This window comes from Empidonax traillii, unplaced genomic scaffold, assembly GCF_003031625.1.
Source record: "Empidonax traillii isolate 1590-97213 ecotype Southwest subspecies unplaced genomic scaffold, ASM303162v1 scaffold552:size469881, whole genome shotgun sequence".
In the NCBI taxonomy this organism is placed as follows: domain Eukaryota; kingdom Metazoa; phylum Chordata; class Aves; order Passeriformes; family Tyrannidae; genus Empidonax; species Empidonax traillii.
In genome coordinates this window covers 167,773-188,223 of record NW_020955745.1, presented here as the reverse complement: position 1 = coordinate 188,223, position 20,451 = coordinate 167,773, and the positions used below count along the sequence as shown (strand labels likewise).

Here is a 20,451-nt window from a genome sequence, read left to right as displayed (position 1 = left end):
ATCCATAGGAGAACAGGTAGGGTAAGGGGTGTTGGTTTTGAGCCTCTGAAAAGCTTGCAGACAAAAACCAGTAAGTGCTGGTTAGCCAAGAAGCAGACTGAAGGTGTTTGCTCAATTCAGTTTTGGCAGAAGCAGCTATTATTCAGTTAGTTTATTTGAGGTCATCTGCATTGATTGAGATAGTAGCAAGTCTGGCATATTCTCTTTGTTTCCCTGGCACTAGCCAAAAGTTCTTGAATCACGTAATTGATACTTGAGCGTACATCTTTATTTAGCAAATCCAAAGGGCTGCTCAGACAACTGGAGGAATCAGTCAAAGCAGAAGGACTTGCAGATTTTCAGGCTCTGTTTGCCTCTGATCTTGCTCTCTTTACAATTATTTGTTGCTCATGATTTGTATGGGGTAAAAATAATAGGGCATCAAACCCTCCCCTGAAGCCTGTGATCTGTGCTGCTTCACTTGAGATTGCTTTCTGTGGAGTCTTACTGTATTAACTTGGATGGTTTTCCTCTTCACTTTTTGGTTCTGAAGAAATCTCTGTAACTTCTGAGAAACCTGCAAAAAAATACAGGAAAAGTTACACGTTACACATAGTGTAATACTGATCACAGACTGCTATGAATGCTTTCACAGTTTCTTTCATTCCTTATAGTTACCACTGAGGGAGAAGGTAATTTGAATGCTTTTTCCTTAGGTAGAATAGTAAATTCAAGGCAGTGAACTATAAACAAAAACAATTGATTAGTATCCTGCGCATCAGTTAGATAGACCAGCTTACAGACATCTGCACATCTTAAAAGCATGTAAGCAACACCATGCATACCTGGTATATGTTCTAGCCTAATCTTTGCAGAGAAGCTAAAGACAGTGGGACAAATGTGTCAGGGAGAAGAAGGAAGAGAGAGGAATACTGTTGGAAGGAAATACAGGGTTTATAGGGAAGCTATAAAGCAGTGCTACATTGCCTTCTGCTTTACTTTATGTTGCTACTTGCAAAACCGAGGAAATGATTTTGCTGAAAATTATTCATATCTTCTGGTGTGACTTTGAAAGAGGGTTTTCTAGGGGTGCCAGTAAAATGTCTGAGAAGAGGTGCCATTTTCCTGGAGCAGATGGTTAGATTAAATATTACAGTATTTTCCTCTCACATAAATCATTACTTGAAGGCAACTTTTGTTTATACTTTAAAGGGAGAAGGCACAACGTTTCTACTGTTCTACGTGCAGTTAGCTTTTTGTTCAGCTGTGCCACACTGAAGTTTGTAGTGTAAGCAGGAGAAAGAATGATGTTGGAGGTGATGGTTAGAGTGGGCAAAATGCAGTATTAATCACATAAAATGCCATTACCATGACTCTGTTGGTACCAGTAACTATTTCTAGCCTCTTCTGCTCTAAGTGGAAACCATAACTTTAACATACCTGTTACAAATGGTCTCAGCGTTTACAAGTGGCTGAGTCTGCCCGTGCAAACCAGCACATAAGCCATCTTGAGCAGTGTGGTCTGTCTGTAGCAAACTCAATCCGTCTTCATCTCTTCCCTTCGTCCAGGCTTACCTTCTGTCCTCCTGTATCTTGCCCTCTCCTCATTGATGCTTCCAGAAAGCTTGTCACTTGGGAATGAAAAATTATTGCATCAGGTAAAGGTTGCTTTTCAGCCAGCACAGACCTGAGATTCTGAGCCTGCTATACCACCATCTGGCTTCAGATAACAGACAAGGCTTGGTAGCAGCCACTTTCATCTTGAAAAGGAGCGATATTTAATCCCTTTAGTGTATTAGAAGAGCAAGAGAAAAACATTTATGGTGTTGAATAAACAAGCCTCTTTTTGACTTCTGAGTAATGCTAAACTGTAATAAGAAAGCTTTATGGTTGTTTTTTATGCCGCATTTATCTGTGTTTTGTGAGATCTCCAGAGCCTGGTCTTTTTTATTTTGCCCACATTTTGAGACTGAGAAACATTATCAGATTGTTGAAGTGTCTGTCTAACTTTCAAACACTTCTTTATTTGTGAAATAGTGACTTTGTAGGAAAAATGTGTTGGGTGGGCATTAGGACAAAACTGCTCTGTTTGCTGCTATCAATCTGGTCTGAAGGTCACCAGTATTAAGGCACAGGGGAACTTGTGGACACGGCTGCCTTTTCCTAGGCTACCCTTCAAACTAGAGTCTCTAACTGAAGACAACGTTGGTGTCTTTCCATACCAACCCTGTACTTGTTGTGTGTGATTCTCAGAAATTTCCTATATCTTCTTCCTGCTCTCCCAGCTGCTGTCCATGTTGTTAATTGTCAGCTATATCAGCAATCAGGAAGCACAACTGAAATTTCTACAGTTTGACAGTTTGAACATGACAGAATGACTGTCCTGAATATTTTCCTTACAAGCAGGTTTTGCATCTGGTATGTCCTACTACAGTTCTTGGTAATAAAGATCATATGTTAGACCATATAATCTGGGTTTGGTGTCTTTGGTGCAATATCATTTTAAGGAATTTTTTTGCAGTGTCCGTAGATTTCCCTTTATGGTTCAGTTCAGGTGAAAAGTTCCATATTTCCTGGTAGAAGCTGGTTTGTATCATACAGCAAAGGGACAGTTTCCTCGCACTGACAGCTCACAGCTATTCCTTTGTGGATTTAGTGGCACCCAATAGTACTTCAGTAGTGCAGTGAGCTAAGTTGTGTAGGTTTTACTGTAATGGGTTACTCTTTTTGGCAGACTGCCAATATTTTCCCAGGGAATGTGAAAAAAGTGTAGAGAAATTGTACTTTAAAGTGGTTTATACCTCAGCAAGATTTCTTGACACAACGAAAAGTCACTTCTTCAGTTCAAGGCTGTTTTCTGAACTACATATAAAAGACCTGCAGAGAAGAGAGTGTGCATGAAAGCTTTGAAGAAAAGGTCAGAGGAATTCTTTGCAATGAAAAACATTTGGCGGTCTGCCTGTAGGTGTCCTTACAAACTGTCTTGTGTTTGCCCAGAGGCCTAATCTTGGAAACAATTAAGTGCAAACATGTGAGTAACTTTAATTGTGTACCTGAAAAATCAGTAAGACAAACTGAAATCTTCCAGCATTTGTAAGATCTTCAGTTTACATATTTCCCCTTTAGCTGTTATAGCAAAACCATTAAATGAAACATGGGAATCTTGCATTACAATACGTTTGGTATTGTAATGCAAGACACCAAAGAGAACTTTTATGTAATATTTGTGGGATTTTTTTTTGTTTGTTTTGTGCTCTAAATGGAGTTATTTTATTCAATACATCAATAACTTGACAAATAATTATCACGTTTTCTGTTTTTCATTCCTTTCTCTGATAGGCTTCTTGATCTCAAATGGACATTTCACTTCCTTTTAGGGTTTAGAGAAAATATTGTCTTCTTTGTTCATATGTGTTACAAACTAGGTGATTTGCATACAATATCAATGCATTATCTAAGAGAAAAAAATAAACAGTGAGCTCTGCTGGGAAATGAAATCAATTTGTAATTACCTGGTTAATTGCATTTATATTGCACTATATATTGCACTGAATACTGTAAACTGTCTCACAAGACATCATATCTTACCTTTTTTTTCATCTGTCTTATGGTATGCTCCTGCAGGAAGGTGAAAGTACTTATTTTGCTTTGTTTGAACATCAGTGGAGTGTGAAGCATGCATACTTGAGTATATGTATTGAGGATAGATGGATAGACAGATAGCTCTTTTTTCTTTCCTAAGTAAAAAAAAAATTGTCAATCAAGGTGAACAGTAGTTACGTGCATTAAAGCAATTAATGTTTTAATTTGGATTGGTTTGGCTTTGTGCAAGCACATGAAATGATTTTATCCTTTATATTGGCAAGTGTCTTGGACTGATTTCAGTGCTTCATCACTATTTTATTTTGTTGGTTTTTTTGGTTATTTTATTTGCAGATCTAACAGGACTGCAGTTACATGCAAAAGCCCTGTTAGAACACACACATGAAATTGTACAAGAAATCTGCTGTTCCACAGATAGGAATAGCAAGACTTTTCTTGTATTGGTTTCTCCTTTTTTTGGCCTCAGATTGTAGTTTGTGAAGCACACTGTGAAACTGAAGAACTCCATCCCTGGGACAAAATGAGTAATACTGAGGATGCTGTGCTGCTTAATTTCTTAGTGATCTTTTCCCTTTCAGAGAGAAGAAATTATGTAATACCTTCTTCTACTTCCCTATTCCAAAGAATTCCTTTCTTTTGTCACTTCCATCCTGCTCTTTGTTCAGGTCATATCAAGATCCTCACTTGTTTTTATTCTCCAGTCTCCCCACTTGCCCCAGTCAGCCTACTGTATTTCAATTAGCTTTTGATAGAAAACCTAATGTAAATACTTCCTCCTGCTTGTTCTCTTCCATGTCTTACTTGTCACAACACAGGCCTGTTTTAATATCTTATGTAATAAGTGAAGACAATCTTGGGATCACTTTAATGGCTTATTTCAGATTTACAGAGAATCCTCTTAGACCGTGCTTAGACTTCTGCTTCTCCGATCATCCTACTCTTCATCAAGGCCATCCTCCATCTCCTTCATTCAGAAACATTCTCTCCATTCCACACGATGTCAAGACATTCTTTTTCAGGTCTTTAGTTTTTGGCGTCAGTGGGTGTTTGGCTCTCTTTCTTCTGAATCTCTATTGGTTTGTTCAGCACAGAATGCCCTGGCTTTGTCACCAGCTCACAGTCAGATGCCAGCAACCACTTCAGTGTCCTTTTCTTCTTCATTCATACCTCATTCAATTATCTTATACATTAATCTGTCAGATAAAAGGTTAACTTGGAGATCTCATAATCTCCTCCAGAGAATTTTTGCCTTGTTGAAACTAAATCTGAGTGGGTTAAGAAATAGACCCATTGTTTATTGTATAATATCAATTCATCCTAATTATACCTCTGAAATTAATTATGTGCACTTCTCTGGAATCAGTGACACCATCAGAATGCCGCTGTGTTTGGCTTCCTAGTTTTTCAGCCTCTTACAAAAATGTTCCAGTAAAATGCCTTAGTTCTCAGTTCTTTGAGAGAATTCTTCATTTCAGGAGCACATCTTATCACAGCAAGCGCTTTAGGCATCAGCTGAACTGATAAAGATATAATAAAGTCTGTCCTATTAACTTTTGCATTCTGAAATGTATTATTCATCTTTCTGAAAAAAATATACAAAATGTACATAATTACAAATGGAGATCAGATACCAAAGCTGTTGTTGATGGTATTCCACTGAGGCTTTTTTCAGGGATTCTTTTATTGACACAATCCTTTAGTAAGCTGCAAAGTTTTATTTCTGTCCAACATAGTTCTTCTCAATTCAGAGAAATTACCTTTTGAAGGCTTCTCTTTCCTCCTCCAAGTTTCTGTTGCTCAGTGGAAATGAACTGCAATGGATGTTGCTTCTTATTTGTTTCTTACAAGTGGATTTGCACAAAACCCAGATGCCAGAATGCTGTCTGAAACCACTAGAGTAATTTATCAGATACTACTGTCCTGTTCTTTGTAAAGTTGTTGAACTAGGTGAAAATCATGCCATACAAGGCTTTAGTCAGACCAAATATTACTCTGCCTGTATATATATTACAGAGTTGAGTAGGGAGTTGTACAACATTCTTTTGTTCCAGAGAAGCGTTTCAGTCCTTGCATAATCATGCTTCTGAGTTTTTCAATGTATTAATGGCAGTATATTCTTTGTAAAGGCCATGGGGATAGATAATTATTTAAAATAAAAAAAAATACAACACAGTATCTCATCCAACATCAGGACTGTATATCCCTGCAGGATCGCTGAAGGTGAGAAAGACTCATCCTCACATCGGTGACAGAAATTTCTGTTAACACCATTTTTCAAATGCAGTGATGATTCACTATGTGAAAATGGTCTTCTGTATCCCCTGGCAACCAGAAACAAAATGTCTCTCTTGTCTGCTGGCCTTCAAGAACACATCTGAGGAGTTATTTGTTTTCACAAGACAATCATGCAACATTAAAAGCCCACTCCCACCTATTCCTTATAATGAATATACAAAAAGTAGACTATTTATTCTAACTCTTGATTGAGTTGTAGGGCAATTTTATTTGCATGATCTGAGTTTTTTCAGATTCATTCTGTGATTTTTTTTATGCATGAAAAGTAATATTGTATTTTATGAAAATCACTGTTAGTATTTGATATACAATTGAAATCTGAAGATGTGACTTTTGGTCCTAGAATTTCTCTGATTTCTATAGCAACACAATATCTTATTATTTTTTGCTTGCCATGCTGTTAAATTTTATTTTAGTCTGCCTAGAATAAAGAAAACTGAGACTCCATATTTCACAAAACATATAAAAATAAAGAACAATTCTTTTGAGCATAATATATCAAATGAGTGGTGTATCGGTGTGTAGGCAGCTTAAATTCAGTAAGTCAAATGCTTAAAAGCTTGTGTCAAAATAGGCACGAAAGACATAGGTTTTCTTTGTCAGGCTTGTTTCTCAGCAATCACACCCTTTTCTCTTTCCTCCCAGCATCTAGCAATTGATGTTATTTTTAGAAATCATTCTGATAATAATCACTCAGCAAACCTTAAACTGAGTTGTTAAGAGTACTGTACTCTTAGCTGGAGAAATGCATGATGATGTACAAAAGGCTTTGACCTTTTCAAATCTCCAGTTTCCCTATTTTGCTTTATAAATGTAAAGTGTGAGGGGAAAAAAAAGTCTGGTTTTATCTAGAAGAGATGCTTACTGCACAGTTACAATTTGAATTTTCAGAGCAATGGGTTTCTTCCAGTTTTAAAATAGAGTTTAGTTATATTTCACCCTGGCAATTGTGAGAAGTTTTCTTGTGGAAAGTTAGATCAGAACAGATCATTCACTGTCTATGTTCATGTCCTGACTGACTGTTAAGTAGTAGCTCCCTTCCTGCACAGTCTGTAGGGGAGAAGATACTTTAGTCATGGAGGAACTGGCTGACTTTGCCTCACAGATTAACGTAGCCTTGCTTATAAAAGTGCTGTGAGATAAAGGTTAAATTGTGCACCTGAGGCACAGATTTAAATGAGAATCAGCAGACAAAAATGATGTTTCTCTTGAAAAGTATTTAAATTATCATAAGAATTGACATTTGAATTCATTTCAAAATATAAACCATTAATCAGCTTTATTTATAAATAAATTTAAATGAAACTGCAGAAGTGATCATACTGCTCAAAATAGAAAATAAATTATCAATGCTATTTTGATGTTCATGCATTCTTTAATTTTTTCCCTGCTTAATTTTTCCTTGGCTTTTTGCTGTTGATTTCATGAATTGAACTTTATAAATTGAACTTTATTAATTGTGATCCATTACTTCAGGTCCCATTTATACATGCTACTCCGTGCAGACAGTACCCTTCATCTGCTTGAAATGGGTTGCAAAACAGGAAGATCAAGAGCTTGAATTTGTGACTGTTGAATATAAGTCACTGCTGCATACATCTGTTGAAGGCCCTTGCTTGTCTTTTTGAAGATTTGGAATTCTGTGATACCCATGTGTTCAAGGAAAAAAAAACCACAAACCTTTAAAAGTCATCTAGCCGAACCCACCTGCAGTGAGTTGAAGGGACATCTTCCACTAGACCAGGTTGCTCAGAACCCTGTCCAGCTTGACCTTGAATGTTTCCTGGGATGGTGGCAATCTGTTTCATGGTTTCACCACCCTCATTGTAAGAAACTTCTTTCTTATATCTAAACTAAATCCATCCTCTTTAATTTTAAAACCATTGCCCCTTGTCCTTTTGCAACTGGCTCTGCTTGCGTCTGCCCTATCATTCCTACTGACTCTCTGTAAGTACTGAATGAAACCTTCTCTTTTCCAGGCTGATCAAACCCAATTCTCTAAGCCTTTTCTCGTAGGAGAAGTGCTCCATCCCTCTGATTATCTTGGTGTCCCTCCTCTGGACCGGCTCCATTAGATCCATATCCTTCTGACCCCAGAGCTGGACTCCCAAGTGGGGTCTCACCAGAGCAGAAGAGAGGGGCAGGATCACCTCCCTTGACCTACTACCCTTGACCTTCACTCTTCTGGGCTATGAGTGAACATTGCTGGGTCATGTCCAGCCTCTCATTTTCTAAACTCCCTTGTTCTTCTTGGGCCTGTTCTCTATCACTTCTTGAACTGCATGGGCTTCCTGTGGACCCACTTCTCAAGATTGTCCACATCCCTTTGGATGGCACCCCATCCTTTTAGTTTGTCAACCATACCTTGCACCTTGGATACTAGTAACATTTAAAAAAACATTTACTAGTGACATTTTAAAAACAAAGTTCTTTTTTTAAGAAATTTGTGGTAAACAGATGGCAATAATAATATGAATTGTTTTCTATTTTGTGTGATTTTTTAAAAATCCTCTGAAAAATATATACCTGCAAGTAGCTTTTTTAACCATAGTATTTTTACTTAAGTTTAGGTACCTTCCTGTAATAGCCTGTTAAAAGCATTCAGCAAGAATCCTGTGAAAATTGTTGTTTTCCTTCAGGAAAACTATACTTATGTGATGAAGATTTTCTATTGGATTTTTGCATGCATCTGTCAAAAAGCTACAAAATGGCTTTATTTTTCCCCCTGCTTTCTAGATATGACACTCTCTGATTTGCAGAAAACAAACAAGTAATGTATAAGTCATTTGTATTCACAGTTAATATCTTGTTTTAAAGAGCCCTCAGTAAAAGTTGCAAATTTTCTTTATTTAAAAAAAGTTATTAATGTAGGTTTTTTTTTTTTTTAATATAAGATTTCACAAAACTCCTGGGACTGAACCCTTGCGTCTCTGGTTATGACAAGGATTAAAACTGCTTCTGGACACCTGTCCATTGCCCTTCTAATACAGAAACCAATTAGACTTTATACTACTGAGGAACAGTCATAACCGAGTGAAAGAAACGGAGCCATTAGACTAGAAAAGATTGAAACCTGGCAGCAGAATTTTCTTCTGATCGTATGTGGGCAGATTCCAGACCCTTTATAAAATCCCAGTGTTGCAATAAGAGTACTGTATGTTAAAAAAAAATACTGAGAGGTTTTTAAAGGCCGTCATCATGTGCTCTGATTGATGCAGAATTTAGGGGAAAATGTCTGGGGCCTTTAACTGAAAAGCTGTAATAAAATAGATAGGCATGGTGATATTGATTTTAGCATTCCCTCGATATTGATTTCTTCTGTTGGAAATGCAATGTTCCACAAGTGTATTTTTGCATCTGCGGTGTGCGTGCTAAAAGTTCCTTGAATTTTATCTGTTCACTTCCTGTACTTCAGTGCAAACTTCGCCAAAAAGCATTTACCTCTATTCTCAGAGCAACTTCCTTTTCAAGATTCTACTTTTTGTGCAGTATCTGATACAGACAAATAATATATTGTCCCAACTTTAAGAGGCATGAAAAAGGAGAACGATGAAATTTTTGTATTGAGGTTATCACTCCTGAAATGTTGGGAGCAGCAATAGGATAGGAGCTCGAGTTCACCAGGACTACTGTGAGCCAGGTTTTTGAGCCCAGCTCTGCTAATGGACATCATTTAAACCCAGAGTAGTTTTGCTGCCTGCAGATCCTGTGATCTCTCAGGGTATTCTTTTATATGCCTATAGATATCAGTTTCTTTTGGAGTTCTTGGGGATTTTAGGAAGAACTTGAGGAACTAGCCTTTGCTTTTAACTCAGATGACAGCTCATGCCTAGGATGAGGTAGTCACATGCAGTTTGCGCTTCATGAGCTTGCCACTCGAAGCAGCTGATGCAGTGACAACCACGGGGCCTCCTTGCAGCAGCCAAGTGGTGTTAGCACCTGCCATCACCTCTGTGGTGCTGAGGAGTGAAAGATGCAACAGTGATGCCAAGAAAAGCTTCTGTTTTTACCATAACTGAGCCTACAGAGATTCTTGTAAGCAGTGGCAGCTGCTGAGAGCTAAAATCATAGTGGTGGATTCAAGGGGAAAAGAAGTAGATAAAAGAAACTCACTGGAGCCATGCAGAGAGTGCCATCAGATAAGCCAGAGTGCCAGCTGCTTTGTGGTGTAACGTGAGTATGGATGAACTCACAGCCTGTAGCATGAACCTATGAGTTTGCTGACATGTCTCCTCATTTGCTTTGACTCTTACTGATTTATTATTGTAAGAGTTCAATCAGAGCTATTTCAAGGCATACTGATTTATCACATGGTGACAGAGCCAGTACCTTAACCTTGCTTTGTGGAATTACCAAAATAAAAAATACCATAGTGGAGATGCGCATAACATTGCCTCCAAAAAACCCAGGCAGTATTATTATTTTTAAAGTGTTTTTCATTTGAAAAGCTCTTTATATTTTATTGTAGCTAAATGAATGTGAAAGGTGTGTTCAATTTTTCTCCCTGGTTTCCCTATTAATGGTGAAGGGTAGGAAGAAATTATACTCATTTGTATTCCTGGACATAATATAAATGAAAAATGAATATTTTATTGCTAATGGCTTTATCAAACGCTGTTCAGATATCTCAGCAAGTTTAGTATATAATTCCATTGCAAACCACAAAAATTAAAACAAAATACTCAGCTGAGGGCTCTAAAAATAATGATAATTCAATGCCTAAGTACTAGTACAGGCAATTTTTAACTCTTCTATTCCTTTGCAAATCGTATCAATTTCTTAGGCAGTGTAGTTGGGCCTCCCCGGACTGCACATAGCTTGGGGCTGTGAAGTTGTGTCAAAATGGATGTTTACTGTAGCAAAATCTTAGGTATTTTTCAGACATTCATTATTTGACCAGCTTCAATGTGTGTGTGTCTTAAATAGCAAACCAATTTGTATGGCTGCTACATCAGAGCAGCTACATAAAGATTTTTTTCAGTCAATTTCATATGTTTTTATGTCTAAATATATATATACACACTACATGTACCCTATATATACTTTAGATATATTAGATATATTTTTATATATATATGTAATAGCCTGTATATGGTCTGAAGGGAATGGGTGTTGACCAAAGGAAGGGGGAGAGGTAGAGAAGGTGGGAACACTTTCAGGTTCAGATAGATGGGGTACAAAAGGAGTAGTGTTGGTGATGGGATGGGTGTGGGAATGGGAAGTGCACAGGAGATGCTGTGCAAGTGAGATGTTGTGCAAGGTGAGAAAGAGAGTCCTGAAGACAGTCTTGGGGTGCCGGTGGATGAGAGGCTGGACATGAGCCAGCAGTGTGCGCTTGCAGCCCAGAAAGCCAGGTGTATCCTGGGCTGCATCAAAAGCAGCGTGGCCAGCAGGGTGAGGGAGACGATTCTGCTCCTCTCATCCGATCTGGTGAGATCTCACCTGGAGTGCTGCATCCAGCTCTGGGGTCCACAGCGCAGGAAGAACATCAACGTCTTGGAGCAAGTCTAGAGAAGGACCATGAAGATGATTAGAGGGATGGAGCACCTCTCCTATGAGGAAGGGCTGAGAGAATTGGGATTGTTCAACCTGGAAAACAGAAAGCGTAGGGGTGACCTAACTGTGGCCTTCCAGTACCTGAAGGGAGCCATGTAGTGACAGGTCAAGGGGGAATGGCTTCAAACTGAAAGAGAGTAGGTTTAGGTTAGATGCTAGTAGTAAATTCTTTACTGTGAGCGTGGTGAGACACTGGCACAGGTTGCTCAGAGAAGCTGTGGATGCCCCATCCCTGGGAGTGTTCAAGGCCAGATAAGGCTCTGAGCAACCTGGTTTATGTCCCTGCCCACAGTAGAGAGGGTTGGAACTAGGTCGTCTCTGAGGTTCTTTCCAACCCAACCCATTCCACGTTTCTGTGATTCTATGAATACCTTGATTAGCGCTGGGAAGAGCAGTAAGTATTAGACTAGAGCAAGGAAGAACAAGTAGAACTAGAAAAATTGTGGAGAGCTTACTGCAGTTGGGGTAGTTTCTATTGAACCCTCTGGTAGGGTGGGAATTGAATTACCTGTTGTGCCTTACCCTTGTTCTTTCCTTTGAGAATGGAAGTTGCTGTGTGAGGATGGAAAGTCAGCATACTACATAGTTAGATAATCAAGGAATTTTAATTCTGTTTTGACCAACTCCACTTCGGAACCTGCTTCCTGAACCAAAAAGCAAGGTTAGCTTTCTAGAAACTGTGTCTGTGGTAATCAAAATTTCTAAATTTCAGAAGCTGAAATATTGTCTTCTGTTACACAAATAAATTCAACTTCCAAAAATCGTTAAAGAGTATTACAGTTAAAACCACTATGAAGCAAATAATACGGCAGAACTTACTTACTAAGTATTTACCTTTTATTTCTATCAGCACTATATGAAAGCAGTGCTGCAGCCATGGAAAATGTATTTCAAATTGTAAAATGTCACTTGCTTCTTTTCTTGTAGTGGGAAAAAAGCCCCAATTGTGTCTTCCTTGATTTAGCAGCAGACACATACAGATGTTTAAAATGTTTCCTTTAAGCTATTATTGGGTAATTCAAGGTAGTTTTGAGAATGGTGCCTCTGCATCTAAATAAGCTAAAAGACACTGTCAGAAGTGGTTCCATACTGAAATTGTAGAAACCCTTCTGAGAACTGATGAAGAAGTGAGAATGATTGCAATCACAACATTTAGAAAGTGCAAAATAGCTTGTTAAAACCTCAGTGAAATGCATTGCAATTGAAGGCATGTGAATCTTTTTGGGGATCACAGAAAAAAAACAACATACCCTCATATTATAACACCAGTGTGAAAATCTGGCAAAGGTGCCTACATGATGCTTACAAACTAAAGTGAAGGTAGGAAACAACTGGACAACTGAGCAGCAAATTATTAATGAAAATCAGGTTGGCTTTGTCATGTTCAGAATTAAAAAGTAATTTTTGTTAGTATTGTGAAAGATTGCCCTCATTTAGATGAAGGCACTCTATGACAGGAAAACTACAGTCAGAAAACCGACCACAATATTGGAGGAGATATCACCTATATCCCTATGAACTTTGGGGCAAAGAGATACACTGAACAATAAAGCCTGTGTAGTTTTTTTTGGTAGTGTATGTTAAAATGTGTACCTTAAAGAAAAATATTCATTAATGGCTAGTGGCATTAGATTTTTGTCTCGAAGGAATCGTGTCTCTTGTAGACTAGAAAAAGACATTACTTTGTAAAGAGATCACAGATATTTTTCAGTGCTTCGTGGAGAGCAGTTCGTTGTATATGAGCATAGGAGCTGTTTTGCTGAAATTGGCACCTAAATCCACGTCTGGCTGAAACAATGGCCATCTGTGGATAGTTCAGAGGAACTTTGAGAACAACCTGCTTTTAGGAGCATTTTTTTTCCTAACCCATAAAGATAATTACTTCCACGTACCCAGTAATATATAAATGTACATTCTGTATATATTTTGGTCCTCATTAATGTAATTGTAGGTGCACTTTTTGGTTGTATTGATTGATATCTGATCTTTTTTTGGCTACAGCTTCTATCTTGGTCCCAATATACTATGCTGTGTAATGTTGCAGAACATGCATGTGTGTGTGTAAGGGAGGGAGAGGAGTCAATGCTGGTACCTGATTTTATGCTTCTCAGTTTAATTAATTGGTTGCTTCTTATTCTAAGTGTTTCATTTGGAAGTGCAGAAAACCAGTGGATCTCCCTGCAGGGAAGATGAAGGAGTTGGAGAGAGCCCGCAAATTCTTTGCTGATACACTCTTCTTTGAGTGGATGCAGACATTTTCTTCCAGATTCAGGCTATGACTGTAGTATGGAGTATCAGGTAGTTACTCTTGATGCTGTGATGCAGGCTTTGGAGAAAGAACATGTCTTTGTGACTAGAGTTAAAAAAAAAACCCAACAAAAAACCCACTGAACCTACTGTGTGAGACAACCATCATATTTGCCACAAAGCTGAATGCAGTTTGAGCAAAAAAATGTGTACATTTGAACCTGAAAGATCTCCTGCAAGGAAAGAAAAGCAATTGAAATAGTCAGCCTGCAGATTAAAATCCCAGGAGAGCACTTGGTTCTCTCAATTGCCTGCTGAAAGAGCAGAAAAAGCTGATGTTATATGATATTATTAAGGAAGAATATACAATAACAAAATGTCAAGGCTGGATAGTATAGTCAATGAAGTATGAAAGAAACAATAGAAACTGAAGAGGGAGTAGAGTTTTGCTCAAGGAAATCAGTTCTTGACTGTGTTGTCAACAAAGCATTTGCATCTATGAAAGCAACACAGTGGTTTTCATTAGGAGAAAAATATGTCTGGAGTTGCATGTAATATAATGTGTCATTGTAGAAGTCCCAACTCACACAGTGACAGTAATTGATGATCCTGCAGTACTCTTCTCCAGAAGATGTTAACCCCAAAGTCATTGTCCAAATTACTTTTGAAATTAGATTCTGCTTGCGATGGAAGTGAAGGGGGTTTTTAGAGATTAACTCGAGGTGAATTTGCTGTTTGGGAAGGTAAAAATGGTTTTCGCCTACATATTAATGGACCCGTCGTCTAATCTCTGTGTGCCAGGAAGTTATCTGACCAAGGAACTTGTGTCTCTGTTTATGAGTTTTGTGGAGGAAAGCAAGGAATAAAGACAAACTGGAAGGATGAGCAAGGGGAAAATAAAGAGCAAAAAGAAAGATTTGCTATTACATAAATCTATTATTTATGTAGTGATGTATGTGTCATTGTCTATTATGAGAAATGTGACATTTCTATGCTTATAAAAATACTGGTTTTTTCCCTCTGTATATGCTCCACTGTAAACCAGAAACCCCTAGATCTCTTTCTTTAAATTTATGCATTTAAAAACATGTATTAAGGTGTTTTCCAGCTCTAAAATATTTTTATGTTAAGGATTTTCATATTGCCATTTTTTGAAACTGAAAAGCCGATAGTAATTTGTGCCTGGTACTTTGGTGTTCTTACGTTTTTGCATTTAATATAAGGAGAGGAGAGAGAGGTAACTTGGTCAATTTAAATATTTGAGTAAATTAAGTTTATATTGAATATAAATAAACAATGTGAAAATATAATCTGAGTCTGAACTACTTCAAACATTGTAACCCTGCAACAAATCGTGGAGTGGTTTAGCACACTTTACGTTGCATGCTGGTTTTGGGCTTTATAATTGATTCATCCTAATTAAAAGGCTAAAAGAGCATCTTTCCAGCTATTTTTCAAAGTAGAAAGTTAACAAAATATGCTTCCTACTGATCCCTCCTCGCTGAAAAAAATTATTGTGCTAAGTATTAGATTTGATAGACTTCCTGCGAACTCAGAGTCTTCTAAAATAAACAACATTAGACATAGAAATGCTGTTAACTGATAGATCAGTGTCTTATCTTATATGAGGTGTAATTTCCCTCTGGCATTTCACAGCTCAGGTGATTAGCTTTGGTTAGATAGTGAGAGCAGTCAGGTCTAATCTGTACACCTGTATACTGATTGCTCATTGTTAATCAGTAGATAATTGAACGACTAAAAACTTACTTGGCCGCCTTCACCTCACGTACTAGCATAAAAAGAAGTAGCAAGACACAGTAGCAGATGTAATTTATGCTTCACCCCTGCACTGGGAGCTGCAATAACTCAGGTGGCCTTCTAAGCTTTAGGAGCAGCAAGCAGCAAGACCAGGAGAATGCTGGAAAAAATATAATTAAATGTCTCAGCTTTTAGTTGCATTTATTAGTAAATAGTAAGAATAATTAACTGTACCTTCTAATAAAAGACACATGAAATAGATTTATAAAGTAACCACCTGAATTCTATTCAGAGACGTTAGAACATAGGCCTAGTCAGGTTATGAGGACACACTTGCATTCTTAGTGACAGAGACTGGAGGTGTTGGGGACGGGTTCTCCAACATGGTAGATGGGGTAGGAGATGAAAGTTTGTATTCTGTATCTACTGTTTTTCTTATCTAAACTAATATTCATTTTTCTGGTCTCAGTTTTCTTATAGATCTTTTTTTGCATGATGAAAGTGTATCAGCAAAGCCTCTTTGTGATGCTAAATAGTATAGAAATTACAGAAATCAGAGCACTCCAAAAGTGTATAGGAGAGCATTGCACAGTCTGGATGAATAACAGGATTTCTGATTGTGTCTTTGTTTCTAACCTCCCTTCACAGCTTTGAGCAAATCACTTTCCCTTTTTCACTTCCACGGATAAAATGGGATAATAACATTTAAGTATAATATTTCATAAAGATGCTATGCAGACCCATTAATAAATCCATTTACAGGTCTTTGATTACCTTCAGTATATCAAAATGTCACTACTGAGTTTACTGACTGCACTTATTAATTTCCTAGCTCTACTCAACTTCTAGATTATAAAATGATACTTTTTGACATAACTTATGATGCAACTAAAACTATCACTCTGAAAGTCAGTTCAACACTCCTTAGTAAAAGCTATAAAGTACACAGATTGTCTTTTCTCCAGTTATTATAAAGATTTATTTGATCTCTAGCTCTAATATCCACTGAAGGTTTTCTCTGTCAGTATTAACTTCTTAGATCAATAAATTGTGATACTGATCTCCAGAGAAGTCAATGTCTGCCAACTACCATTGCAATGTTTACCCTTGTTGAAAAGCAGTTGTAGCAAATTAAATTGGCTTCTGTCAGTGGACAGTCTCTATTTTATGGTACAATTAACAAGGGTTGATACATGGGCCACTTCCTAGAAAAGATGAGATTAAAGGCAAGGGTTTGTATCAAGAAAAATCCAAGTTTATGAGGTGAGGTGAAGCTGCTTTCATTTAAAGAACAGTTGCTGCAGACTGGCAGATGGCTCTTGTTTTCAAAGGAGCATGTTTTTAACAATGTGCACATACCTGAATTTCTCCTATTGTTGGAAAACCACTGACTATATTCTCTACCGTGCTGTTAGACAGTTTACATCAGTATTTAGGTTTGTGAAACATTCTGCTCTGAAACAGGTATACACAAGTGGAAGAAAACAAAGCCAAACCTGTAACTACTTTAAAACAGCTCCAGAAAGAGCTGCTTTTTCTTTCATCTGGCTCAAATTGTGGTAATCTGTCCTCAAGCGGGATCCTGATCCTTGATCTCCAAACAGGATGTAGAAGATTGTTCTCTTAGACTTGTTTTCTCCCTCTGCCTTGTTATAAAGAAACTTCCTGATGGTTAATCACGTTTTAACATTGCTCTCCGAGGGTAAATGATTAACATTAAGTGACTCCAAGGTACCCATTCAGTTGCACAGGAAGGATGATGTATACTTAGACTGATCAGCTCCAGAAATTAGAATAAAGCTTGAGCACTGACCTTTGTAATCATGGAACAATTGCTGGCAAAATTCTAATAATGTCTAGATAATTTTCTGTATTGTAACAGCCTGTTCCAGACTAAAATTGGCCTAAAAGTACTGAAAGAAAAGCTTACAGGGTTGTTTTTGACATGGGCTTGATGGTATTTTTCTAAACTGTTGTTCTGAGAAATACTTGAATTGCTGGGTATTCAGACATTTTGAAAAGATAGTTTAGGTGATTAAAGCTTTGAAAATTCTTTGCCCTCCATTACACTGAGAGGTTCCCAATGTCACATGGAAAAGGCTCAGTCTACAAAACCCAGCTGAGCATTTTGTGGGTCAAAAATACTTATTAAAATGATAGTGGAACAGAAAAGTACTGCAAAATTAAATGTCCTAATTTAGCTAATTTTGCCTAATATTTGTGATTTGATAGAAATTATGTTTATTTAACTTTCTTAATGACTTTTAAGATGTAATTATAGCGTAATGGTATTGCATATTCTGGTTAATTTATAAGTAAAACTTTAAGTTGTACTTAGAGAGGTGGCTCTTATGAGAACAGAATTGGTTTAGACAACATCAAATAAAAAGTACCCATTGGGTGAATTCCTCACAGTGGTATTTTTTTATATGTATAGGGAGCTTTAGACTGCAAAGTGTGATTGTGATAAATACTCCAAGGACAGTAAATTTAGAGTGGGGGTATGATGTTGTTTGAAATTCTTAGTATATCCCTTCAGGAGGACAAGCTGATAGCACCTTTCAAACAGCGATTAGTTTTTAGTAGCTCAAGAAACAACACTTTTGGTACTGTCCCAATCAATTCTCTGCTATAATAAACTGTGTTAGTGCCATTGGATTTAATTAATTTACAAAGGCGTGGAAACTGCCGTGCTTTCCTTAGAGGGGAAAATCACTGCCCTTCTTGGAGGGGCCACTGAGAGCTTGTAGGTGTGGGCAGCTCTAGTCAGGCACAGACTCTTCTGCCAATGCTCCCATCTGACCAGACTCAAACCATTTTCAGTCCAGAAGCTGTGTACACACGGTGCTCCTTGGAATATACCCTGTCTCTCAACAGCCTTACTAATTCAGGCACGGTGCCACACCAGTGTGGCATTCAGACCTGGGCTGGCTCGTGTCCAGTCATTGTGGAAGAGCAGATGTTTTTCTGAGGTACGTGCCCTGAGATGTTTTGTCAAGCAACATAGTCATTGCAACTTCTAGTTGCACCTGATTTGGTTTGGAAGCAGCTACGTGATTTTTTTTTTTTCCCGTCTTAGGTTTTTTCTGTTCTGTATAAATTAAAAGACAAATTATCTTTAGCTGAACTGTTGGCTTCTGAGGCAGAATGCTCCCACAGAGGAGGTGTCCAGTCTGTCTGTACTTTGTGTTTAATCTAAAAGAGCTGTTTCACTTCCTTTGGTAAAGATTATTGGCCAGTTTTCTTGGTTGAGTGCAGGAGTCCATGTTAAAAATTTGTAATGTTTCTGAAAACCAGTGATGAGTTCTACAGAAACACTGGCTTTCTGACATGCTGTAATCTCCCTTATTTCTCAACAGCTTCTCTGTGTTCCATGTGTTATTAATTACCTGGCTCTCTCTTTCTCTTAGAAAATAATTACCATGGTCCCCTTCTTTCTCCTTTATTTGCATCCCTTTTATTTAGCAAGTAACTGTTGTCTTTTCTTCCCGGTGTGATGTAACTGATGTGTATCTAATTAAACTCAGAAATTTTCTCAGTAGGTGTTAACTTTGAAGTCTGTGCGCTCTATTTGAGATCTGACATAGGGATTTTGTACCCAAAGGTTTATCTCATTTTTCATCCTGTAGCAGTTGGTTGAATAAAGTGCAGTGTCTCTACATAACATAAAAATCTTCTGATTAGTGATCTGTTATCACCTAATGGGTGGAGCAGTATTCACTTGCAGAATTTTGGTTTTTTAAAGGGTTCAGAGTAGATTCATATTGATGTGAAAACAGGTATCAGATAAGTTAAGCTGAATTCACTCTTCATTGCATGCTACAGTGTGAAAAGGAGATGCACTTCTAGGCCATGCAAATTTGTTTATTTTTTTTTTTTGTGTATTCTTCATTATATCTTTTCTGTTTTATTGGTGGTTGTGACGGATTTCTGTTCATTTTAGCATTTAAGGAGGTATTTCCCTAAAAGTATCATATATTCTAGTTTTCTCCAGAACAATTTGGTATTGTTTATATATTTTTTTATATCCAGATTTTGTTCTATTATTAGTACTATTGACAGTCGTTAAGAGCTTCCACACTTCATTTTATATCTATCACATTGTAAAAATAATGACCATGCTAACCAACAGGTTACTGTACTATTACCTGGAGAGAGTAGTGGTTTAGATTGATCTTTAAAGCATTTAGACTTGATATGTTCACTGAAGAATAATGACTTATTTTTATTAATAACTTCGGTCTTCCCTGTTTCTTTTAATGTATTAGGGCTTATTTGTGTACTTGTGCATGTGTTTCAATATTTGAATGGGGAATTAATTTAAAATAAAGAAAATGCAGAGTACTTAACCATTAGTGAAGTACTTGAACTAATTACAAGTAAATAAAGTACAGATTGCAGTTGCCTTGTCAATCTAATTCTGTTTTCAGTGTTTTCTTCAAGGTTTTTTTTTGTTTTCTCTCACAAAATGTAAAAAGCTGTCCATAGAACTTGACTGAAAATGCAAACTCCTGTGTGCTTTTCTTTCAGAGTACAGACATGAGTCCAGCAAGTAGCACCACCTCACTCCCTGTTAGCCCTCTCCCTGAGGAGCCCTTATTTTTCAAGGTATGGTTAATTAATTTAATACTAAATATTGTCTGTTAATTTTGGCTTATCATGTTATCTGGGGTACCGTGAAGCGCTAATATTACTTTTTCCTTTTCTTTAAATTACTGTGGTATCAGCAGATGTCATGTCTATATAGCATGCAGTTTTCAAGAAATACCTAGAATAAAATGTTATTAGTTTTGAGAGGAATATTTTTCCAGCAGACTAGAGCCATAAACTGTTATTTAGAAGACTGTGCTTTTATCTATTTCATGTACATTTTGATAGTGCATTCCTGTATATGTGTGTTTCATCAACAGATCTCTCTTTATTTTGTATTTCAAGTACATGTTTTAATGAAACAGTGATTAGTTAATCCAAGGATACAGGAGACATTAAAGATCTGTCAAAGAACAGGTTTGT

At 37.3% G+C, this 20,451-nt stretch overlaps 1 protein-coding gene across 1 annotated transcript in view; it reads left to right on the top strand.

Annotated features, from left to right (window-relative positions):
- CCSER1 (coiled-coil serine rich protein 1) overlaps positions 1–20,451 on the top strand; it is a 337,000-nt gene that overhangs the window by 223,319 nt on the left and 93,230 nt on the right. Inside the window, exon 6 of the mRNA XM_027897604.1 lies at positions 19,969–20,046. Coding sequence (XP_027753405.1) covers positions 19,969–20,046 — 78 coding nt within the window. The remainder of the gene's footprint in view (positions 1–19,968; positions 20,047–20,451) is intronic.